Genomic DNA, 10,000 nt, shown 5'->3' on the forward strand with positions numbered 1-10,000 from the left:
TTAAAAACTGTCGACCAGGGCAGAGCAAGGCAAACTTGCATTAAGATCCCATATTTGGTAAGATCTTAACCAATAAGAACACTTCAAATACGGTGAGGAACGTTCGACCAATGATCTTCAGTGTGGACATGTGCTGCTTACAAACAGAAGTATGTTTGGCAAGAAAAGAAGCGTAAGAAGTTGTAGTACAGGAAGTAGTTGATTATATGGTAACTTATAGTAAATGCAGTCTATCACTATAATATATATATATATATATGTGTGTGTGTGTGTGTGTGTGTGTGTGTGTGTGTGCGTGTTGGTGTGTGTGTGTGTGTATGTGTGTGTGCATATATGTGTGTGTGTGTTTGCACACATATGTGTCTGTGTGTATGTACACATATATATGTGTGTGCCTGTGTGTGTACACATATATGTGTGTGTGTGTGTGTGTGTGGAAATACACTTCGTTTCAGCATGTGAAGAGCAAACGTCTATTTGAGAAATATGAGCCGTGTGTCTCTATAGATCCATGATAAGGGTGCTCCAGACCACCCTCACTTGTACAAGGTCCAATATGGAGTTATGATCTTTAGATTGAGAACTTACTCCGGTTGGAGGGAAATTTTAACCTGTCCCTGGTTCACTGCAGATTTGGGGAGGGGGGCATGAGCGCCCTGCCCATCCATGTACAAACGCCACTGGAAGAGGTAATTGTGCAGGTGAGAAAGAAAGAGGGTATACGTGTGTATATGTCTATGAATGGGAATATCTAAATCTCTTCAAAACATTTATCCAACATATATTAGCCTTTATAAAAGACAGAAACTACTGCGTGGATCCAATCCTGAGAACAAACATTATTAGTTGCGAATACATTTAATTCGTGCCACCCATGAGCTGTTGTTCTTTATCAGTGAGACTAATTATTCAATAGCATTTGCGTACTTTAAATGAATATTGATTTGGAAAAAATCATACAATAAGAAATGTAAGATTATCAGATTATTTGATAACATAGTTACCGCTGATATTTAAATACGTACGTTTTCTTTAAATAAAATGCCGAAAGTAACCATTTTCTTTGCATTGATTAAGGGTATACAACGTAATCTCGACATTAAGAAAAAAACGGGAAATACGCATATCAATTAGTAGTGGTTTAGAAAGATAATATATATAATTAAATACTTAAAGCTCGTTGTTAATCTTATTTTCCTAACAGGGCAACTTTAAAACTTTTAAGTGATATCCCGTGGCAAATTTTACAAGCAGCATTCCAATTGTAACAATATTTATTCCAATAAACATTACGTATAAGATTATTATTATGTTGAAGTGAGGCGTGTTAAGCAGAGAGACAGGATAGTCATTTCGCACTTCGTGGTGGGTTGGCTGGAGCCTCCCGCTCCTATGAGCGAGCACTGCAGGACTTGGGCGATGTTAGAAACTTTTAGTTTCTTTTTTCTTTGCTTTCAAGGAATATTGCCACTTCTCTATGTTATGCAAATACCCTCTGTGCATATTTGCAGCGTCGACTAAGCTAGCAAGAAAGGGCCACATATTCTACTTCTGTATCCAGGAAAAACTATTAAAACCGGCGAAGATTTAGTCCACGAGATAAGATCAGAAACACTGCCTTGATAACACCATCCATTACACTTTACTTTCAAAGAGGCACAAAGGTGCTTCATGGTTTTTAAAGCACAGATTCATGTTAGATATATAAGTATATTTATGTATATATATATATCTATATATATGTGTATATTTATGTATATATATATATTTATATATATGTATATATGTATGTATGTATGTATGTATGTATATATGTATGTATGAATGTATTTATATTTCCCTCCAGCCGGCGAGGCCGGAGGCAAGTGTGAATCATCGGGCCACCCCTAGAAATTGCTGCAGTAAAGAAACGTATATGTCTTCTCCCCTGGTTACATGTGTGTGTGTGTGTGTGTGTGTGTGTGTGTGTGTGTGTGTGTGTGTGTTTGTCTGTGTGTGTGTGTGTGTGTGTGTGTGTGTGTGTGTGTGTGTGTGTGTGTGTGTGTGTGTGTATGCTTCTTCTGTTATACCATAATTTGAAGATAACAATGCTAGCAATGGAGATCCAATAACGTTTATGCTTCCTTTTCAAAAAATAATAATTATCAAAATATGTTTCTTTCATTTCATGTTTTTCTTCATTACTTGCTCATACTATTTAGATGTCAGTTACTCAAGAGCTGCGATTAGTCTTATTCCAAGTAAAATTTCTGATCCCTTAGATTTAGATATCTTTATCCTAAATCATTGCATTACTTCTCAGTCCTCGTGCATGTGGTTGTATGTTTCTAATACATGATTTGGTTTGGATTCAAATGTTTTTTTTTTTATTGCAATACCATGTCTATACAATTAGGGTTTAATCAGAATAGAATGATTCATGAAAAAACATAACAGAAAAAACACATATGAACAGACAAGCATGAGGTGTTTATTCATATATATACATATATACATATATATATATATATATATATATATATATATATACATTTATATATGTATGCATATATGCATATATATAAGTACATATATATATATACATATGTCGCGGACAATCATGCCACGACAAGATAGAAGTAATCTGGTCTTCCTTCAATGATGGTTGGTTGAAGAAAACTACGCCAATTCCGTCACGGAGTGGATTTATTGGGTCTAGATGGAACATACAATGACCACCCTTCATGTGGCCTCTTGGGGAGCACGTGGTGCCAGTCTTGGTGTCGTTGACTTTGGTTGTTTGGACTGCTTTTATATAAAGGGGTCTACACGGTGTGCTTGTTGGTACTGTAGCATCTTTACTTCTACTTTGGTGTTTTCTCTGTTCCCCATTTCTACTTCTACTCTCATACCACTCATCCCCTCATTTCATTCTACTCTTCCCCTCACTCCACTCGTACGAACTGAAATCGAACAAACAAAAACTCCTAGTCTCTTTTGGCTAATATCACATCATCTTTTACTTGTATAGAAACTTATATTACTTCAATTGCTTCTTAATACATTTAAACATCATTCTAACTTACATTTTTTGGCGTCATAACTTCTCTAAGTCTACAGGTCAAATATTCAGGGAGAGTACGCTCCATGAGACGTACGTACACAATCATGGCTGGTTCCCTACTCCTACGAACGTAAAACAAAGTAATATCGACATATGTTTTCTGACATGTTTACATGTTGTAGAGTCCTTTATAAATGCTATAAAAAGATTTACAAAATATGATTTCATCATAAACTAAACAAGTCTTTTCTGTACTTCAGAAATTAAAATTGTAGAATAACAGATAAAATAGTCTCCCCAATCATTCAGAGAACATACAAAGAAAATGTAATGAGGTATTTAAGGGTAAACTATTATAAATCTAATTAATACGTACATGTACATGCAAATATCATGTCATGTCTACAACATTCCGGCCCCTTAAATGTTATACAAATAACATTTATAAACAAAATGTACTTTGGTGTAGACATGTATGAACAAATTCACTATTCTTAAATCACAGCTTGATGTCATCCTTGACTCCTTCAAGCACACACAACTTTGATATTGGTCTGACTAGTTCACTAGTAGCTGTCCTTAATCTTACACTACGGACAAGGTCATCTTTTCCTTTGAATACTTCGATGACACGAGCAAGTGGCCAGCTATGCCTAGGTTGAGGTAGGTCCATGATTATTACAAGATCGCCAACTTTTATGTTAGTTGTAATTTTCAACCATTTAGAACGAATCTGAAGTGATGGAAGATATTCCTTAATCCATCTTCTCCAAAAATGATCTGCAATATACTGCACATGTCTCCACCTTTTACTATAATAATCTGTCTTACAAGTCTTAGTCAGTGGAATGTTGCAGCTTGGTCTGAGTAAGAGTAAATGATTAGGAGTCAGTGGTTCTAAGTCATCGGGGTCGTCTGAAATGGGTGTAAGCGGTCTGTTATTAACGATAGATTCAGCCTCACAAAAGATAGTCTCAAGCTTTTCATCATCAATTAATTGGTTCTTAATTAGAATATTCATCACATTTCTGACTGTTCTAATAGGCCTTTCCCAAACGCCCCCCATATGTGAAGCATGTGGTGGATTGAACTCCCACTTGATGTTTTTCATAAGTAACTTATTCTGAAGTTTGAAAGATCTTTGCAAATCAGATGCTGCCTCTTTAAGCTCCCGATGTGCTCCAACAAAATTGGTACCATTATCAGATCTTATCTTTTCAGGTACTCCTCTCCTTGACATGAATCTTACTAAACCATTAATGAAAGAATCCGTTTCCAAAGAGTTCAACTTTTCTAGATGTATTGCTCTAGTTACTAAGCATGTAAAAATGCAACCATACCTCTTTTCTTTTGACCGGCCCCTTTTAACCAAAAAAGGACCAAAACAGTCTATTCCAACATATGTGAAAGCAGGTTTTCCAGGTGTTAATCTATCCTCGGGTAGATCTCCGATCTTTTGAGTCCTAGCTACACCTCTGTATCTGTTACAAATAACACACTTTTTGATCATTTCTTTAACTAAAGGGCGAGCTCTAGGAATCCAATACACTTGTCTGATCTTTGCCATAGTATATTCACGACCTGAGTGTCCTGTCGTTTCATGTGACTCTTTTGCAATTAACTTGGCAATCTCATGTTGTCGTGGAACTATGACTGGATGTCTTGTCTCTTCAGAGACTGGTGCCTGATGTAACCTTCCACCTACTCTCAGACGAGATGTATTATCTAGGAATGGGTCAAGCTTGTATATTGTACTTGACTTTGGAATGTGTCCACTACCCTTTTTAAGAGTTTCAATTTCTTCAGCATAATACTCCTTCTGCACATAGTAAATGATAACCTTCTCAGCTTCACATATCTCACTTGGTGTAATAGGATACTTGAGTCCTGTAGTTGGTTTACCTTGTTTCAACCACTGACCAAATCGCCGCATCCATGCCACAGCTTTCTTCAAGCGGAACCAGCTTGAGAAGCTCACGAGAAACTTCTCCGTGACATCTTCAGCAACCTGACTTACTGCAGCAATAGACTTTGGTACTTTCTTAACTTCTATATCATCAACCAGAAGGTCTTTGCTCTCATCTGAATGTGGTATCCACTCTTCTGGTTTCTAAAGAAATTCCTGCCCCTGTAGCCATCGTTGGTTTCTCTTCATTTGTTCATCATGAAGTCCGCGTGGTACCTCATCTGCTGGATTTTCTGTAGAAGGAATATACCTCCATTGCTTAATATCTGTGCTTCCCTGAATGTATGCCACACGATTAGCAACGAAAGTTTTAAACCTTTTGGATTTGTTCTTGATATATTGTATAACAATCATGCTATCTGTCCAAAAAGTTGATTCTATCAATTCCAAGCCAAGCTCTTGATGCAAAGCTTCATCAATCTTCACAGCTGTAGTAGCTGCTGCTAATTCAAGTCTTGGTGTTGTTGTAGACTTCATAGGGGCAAGTCTTGACTTGGCTGCAAGGAAAGCACAGTGAATGTTTTTATTTCTGTCAACTAACCTCAAAAAACTCACAGTGCCATAAGCATATTCAGATGCATCAGAGAAATGATGGATTTGATAACTGACTTCATTGAAACCAGGAGGTTTAAAACATCGTTCGATGTTGATGTCTTTCAGATGTTCCATATCCAATAACCACCTGGTCCATCTCTTCATGCCCTCTTCAGAGAGATGATCATCCCAGCCTTTCTGTAATCGACATTCATCTTGAAAAATCTTCTTACCAATAAGTATGAAAGGATTTACTAACCCCAAGGGATCATACACTGAACTTAGGATACTTAGCAATCCCCTCTTCGTTTGAGGTCTGCATTTCTCTTGAATTCTTATTGCTAGTGTATCATTAATAGTATTCCATTCCAGTCCTAAAGCATGTTCCACAGGTAAAAAGTCTTCGTCCAAATCAAGACTCTTAACATTCTTGGCTTGTTCATCCGATGGTATATCTTGTAGCACACGCTTACTGTTACTTGTCCACTTTGTAAGCTTGAACCCTCCAGTCTTCAACATACTGGCTATACTTCTTCTAAGGTTCACTGCCTCTTCTTCTGCTTCTGTGGATGTAAGCAAGTCATCTACATAAAAATTCTTATGAACGATCTCGAATGTTCTTTCATCAAAATTATCCTTTTGGTTATTAGCTGTGTGTAGGAGAGCATATGTTGCACAACTTGGGCTCCAAATTCCTCCAAATGGATGTACTGTCATCCTGTAGATCTCTGGGTCTTTAGACAAATCTCCGTCTGTCCACCAAAGGAATCGGAGAGCATTTCTGTGTGATGGTGTGACTTTCACTTGATAATACATGGCTTCAATATCACTCATTATTGCCACTTTCTCCTTTCTGAATCTTTGAAGTATTCCAAACAGCTTATTTGTCAAATCAGGGCCTTGTAGAATATGTTTGTTGAGAGATGTCCCCATAAATTCTGCTGCACAATCAAATACCAGTCGAAACTTTTCAGGCTTCTTTTCATTCTTTACATTAAAAATTGGTAAATACCATGTAAGTCCAGGAAAGGCATCAATTTCTTCATCGGGCACAACTTCAGCTTGCCCTTTTGTAACCAGCTTCATAATTTCCTTGTTATACTCATCTAACAAGGCTGGATTTTTTATTAACCTCTTCTTCAAAGACTCTTGACGCTTATCCACCATGCTTCTATTATTGCATAACTCAGGTGGATTACGCTTAAATGGGATAGGTAACTGAAAATGTCCATTGATTTTCACTACCGACTTATCCCAGAGGCTAAGTACTTCCTTGTCATCCTTGGACATACAACTGGTATTCTTGTTCAGATCTTCACACCCGTCAATAGCCCAAAATTTTTCAACTTGTATTGACAGACTACTTTATGATGTTGGGATGGTATGAATTAAGTTATTAAATACTTCCTTGCTGTGTGGATCATCTCCTACAGGCCCATTAATTGCCCAACCTAGCACAGTTCTTATTGCATATGGCTCATTATCTTTTCCTGACCTTACTTCTTGAGGTTTTAGCAAGTGTGGATAATCTTGGCCAATAACTATGCTGACTACTTCTGCATTAACATTGGCAGCTCTAAACTTTCTAGGTGTCTCCAATTTTTTACATCAACTTGTGAAGTTACACCACCTTGCAAGCTTGGAGGAAAATCTTTCAGTGCATACACTTTCCCAGGACTATCGTTTGTTTCTTTCGACCACCTGTAACCATTTCCAAGGTTATCTCTTAACCTCAGTATCTTCACTTTATTTAATGTGGTCATATTCAGTGTCACTGATTTTCCTGAAATGCCCAGTTTATCAATTAATGCTTTTGTACAGAATGTGCTATTGCTTCCTGGGTCCAGTAATGCAGAGTTGAAATATGGTTATCCATTCTAAACTACCTACCTTACTTTTACAATAGGCAATGCAATCTTGGAATCTTTAGATGGATTACAGGCACAACTCTTTGTGCTAACTTTTGGTTGAGTACTAACTTTGCCAGCTTTTTCAGATGCATCTTCTTTGTTAAATGCATCATGTAGCAATTTATGATGCCACATACCACAATTGTCTACTTCACAGACTGTGGCTTTTCTGCATGTTGTTACTCTATGGTTTGACCGGAGACAGTTGAAGCACAATTTTGCTTTTCTTACTTCCATCAGTCTCTTCTCTTTAGTCAACTTTATAAACTGGCTACATTCATGCAACCAGTGTTTTCCTTTGCACATAGAGCAACTCGCAGTATTTTTATTAGACACTTCAGTGTTTCGCTTATCAACTGCTGGTTTAGTTAATACTTCCTCATCCAATCTCACATTGAAACTTGTTCCTTTTGTTGTTCGCCTTTCTTTGTTTTGCTTCAACCCTTTATCCAAAGATTGGAATAATGGGTCATTCACTTCTAATGAAGCTCGTTCTAGGAACTCTGCTAATGGTGTAAATCCTGGATATCTCTTATTTCTCTCTGTGTACTTGATAGCTTCTGTTCTCCAGCGATTTTGGAGATGGAAAGGTAATCTTTTAACAACTTCAGTGACTTTGTCTGACATTATATCAGGATCGTGTCCCAGTGCCTTGAGAGTTTCAACACAGTTTCTAGTATCATCGGCTAAATTGGATAACATGAGTTTATCAGATGCTTTCAGGTTAGGTCCATCAGAAACCTTTCTTAACCAAGCTTCTTTTATATACAACTCATTTCCAAAACGTTGCTGGAGGATATCAAGAGCCTTTTTATACCCCTCTTCTGGGTTCATCAGATTACAACAAGCCACTGCTTTTGCAGCACGTCCCGTGCAACTCTGCAAAAGTCTGGTTAGTTTTGCCCTAGCACCTACAGAGGTAACTCCAACACACTCCTGAAAAGTCTTTACAAACTGCCAATACTTTAATGGATCACCATCAAAGCTACTTAGCTCTACTTTAGGCAGCTGCAAGATTTCAATTAGCTGTTGATTAGTTGTTACATTATTCTGCAGTGGCTCATTGTTATTGATATGACCTAATGTTGTTGGAAGTGAATGAGTTTGTGTCCATGATTCAGCATTTGGATTAAGCAGTGATTGTACTTGTTGAGTTTCAGGTTCTTCATGTTCTTGTTTTATCACTGGAGGAAACTTTACTTCCGAAAGCTTCTGACCTTCCTGCGAGGCTTTATGCACGACTGAGGTTTCTTCCTCTTCAAATCGTCGATACATTTCCTCTTCAGCAGTAGCCGCAGCTATCTCGGCTTCTAGTTCCTCCTTTGCTACCTCAGCTTCAAGCTGCTTCATCTTGATGATCTTCTTGAATATATCTTCTTGTGCCCTAGCTTTGGCTTCAAGAGACGCTCTCTTGGCAGCAGCATTAGCAGCAGCAATTTTCATACTGAAACTCGATTTTCTTGATGACATACTTCTGCTTGACTTCATGCTGTTTCTTTCACTCTTCTCATTCACTGGTACCATATCTGTTATCAGCCATCCTTTGGCTACATCAATCTGATTCAAAGCTCTCTCTTTGATTTTGTTATAACTGAGTTCTTCATCAATAACAATCTCAAAATCCCCCTCTCGCTCATACAACGTAATTAATTTATCATGACAAATTTCTAACCTATCAAGTGCATCTTGAACCTGATCTATGTTGGTCTGAATTTCATTAGCACTTCTACTCATGTGAATACTTTTGTTCAAAATGTTTAACCGTCTAGTTAAAACTCCTGTGTAGGCTGATCTAGACCGCTTAACCGCTAACACCCTTTCAGAGCTTACCTCCTTGGTGTCGGTCCCTGGTCCACCTACGTCAAGGTCTGGGCTTTGATGGTCATCATGGACATCAGATTCATAAGTCACAGTAGCAGGGTCACCTACTACAGCCTGATGATCATCTTGTACCCATGTCAATTCATATAGTTGGTCAGATAATTTTTCCATACTCATGGTAACAAAACACAAACAAAATTCTATACAAGAATTATACAAAAATTATGCAAATAAGAGGTGATAAATACTCTAATTTAACTTTGTTACTTAAATCATAGCAAACAAACATTACAATTCTGTCATTCAATTTTATAAAATATTGACAAATAAACATAAATCTATGATTAAGAAAAACACTGCTTCATTTCCTTTCTTTCTGATGCGGTGTTTTAGCAGCATTTCTTATTTAACCTCTTGATGGTGGGAATCTTGACCTTTGTTGGATCTTGAATTTGCACAAAATTTCGTACTTTTGTCGCGGACAATCATGCCACGACAAGATAGAAGTAATCTGGTCTTCCTTCAATGATGGTTGGTTGAAGAAAACTACGCCAATTCCGTCACGGAGTGGATTTATTGGGTCTAGATGGAACATACAATGACCACCCTTCATGTGGCCTCTTGGGGAGCACGTGGTGCCAGTCTTGGTGTCGTTGACTTTGGTTGTTTGGACTGCTTTTATATAAAGGGGTCTACACGGTGTGCTTGTTGGTACTGTAGCATCTT

The 10,000-nt window shown here is 37.6% G+C and overlaps 2 protein-coding genes and 1 long non-coding RNA gene across 3 annotated transcripts in view; all 3 read right to left on the bottom strand.

Moving 5' to 3' along the window:
- Positions 1-2,667: 2,667 nt before the first annotated feature.
- LOC147468505 (uncharacterized) lies at positions 2,668-5,678 on the bottom strand. The gene is made up of 3 exons (XM_086553726.1): positions 5,402-5,678; positions 3,066-5,125; positions 2,668-2,942 (listed from the first exon to the last, which is right to left on the bottom strand). The coding sequence occupies exons 1-2, from the start codon at positions 5,676-5,678 to the stop codon at positions 3,543-3,545; spliced, it is 1,860 nt and encodes a 619-aa protein (XP_086409852.1). The 3' UTR covers positions 2,668-2,942; positions 3,066-3,542.
- LOC147468506 (uncharacterized) lies at positions 5,265-7,106 on the bottom strand. The gene is made up of 2 exons (XM_086553448.1): positions 5,803-7,106; positions 5,265-5,768 (listed from the first exon to the last, which is right to left on the bottom strand). Exons 1-2 carry the CDS (start codon positions 6,831-6,833, stop codon positions 5,705-5,707), a joined length of 1,095 nt encoding a protein of 364 aa, XP_086409574.1. The 5' UTR covers positions 6,834-7,106; the 3' UTR covers positions 5,265-5,704.
- Positions 7,107-9,829: 2,723 nt separating this feature from the next.
- The window catches only part of LOC147468507 (uncharacterized), a 674-nt gene continuing 503 nt past the window's right edge, over positions 9,830-10,000 (bottom strand). Inside the window, exon 2 of the long non-coding RNA XR_015192471.1 lies at positions 9,830-10,000. This exon is cut by the window's right edge and continues 104 nt beyond it. This is a non-coding gene — a long non-coding RNA (uncharacterized LOC147468507).

This window comes from Penaeus japonicus, unplaced genomic scaffold (assembly GCF_977035675.1).
Source record: "Penaeus japonicus unplaced genomic scaffold, GWHDUDI00000001_assembly GWHDUDI00000028, whole genome shotgun sequence".
In the NCBI taxonomy this organism is placed as follows: Eukaryota; Metazoa; Arthropoda; class Malacostraca; order Decapoda; family Penaeidae; genus Penaeus; species Penaeus japonicus.

Bases quoted from the DNA above. Each gene is read 5' to 3' on its own strand.
- LOC147468505 (XM_086553726.1), bottom strand. From the start codon at position 5,678: ATGGAACATCTGAAAGACATCAACATCGAACGATGTTTTAAACCTCCT. The intron at 5,126-5,401 runs GCTTGGAATTGA...TACCACATTCAG, and splicing joins AGCTTTGCATCAAGAGCTTG to ATGAGAGCAAAGACCTTCTG.
- LOC147468506 (XM_086553448.1), bottom strand. From the start codon at position 6,833: ATGTCCAAGGATGACAAGGAAGTACTTAGCCTCTGGGATAAGTCGGTA. The intron at 5,769-5,802 runs GTTAGTAAATCC...ATTGGTAAGAAG, and splicing joins TCAGTGTATGATCCCTTGGG to ATTTTTCAAGATGAATGTCG.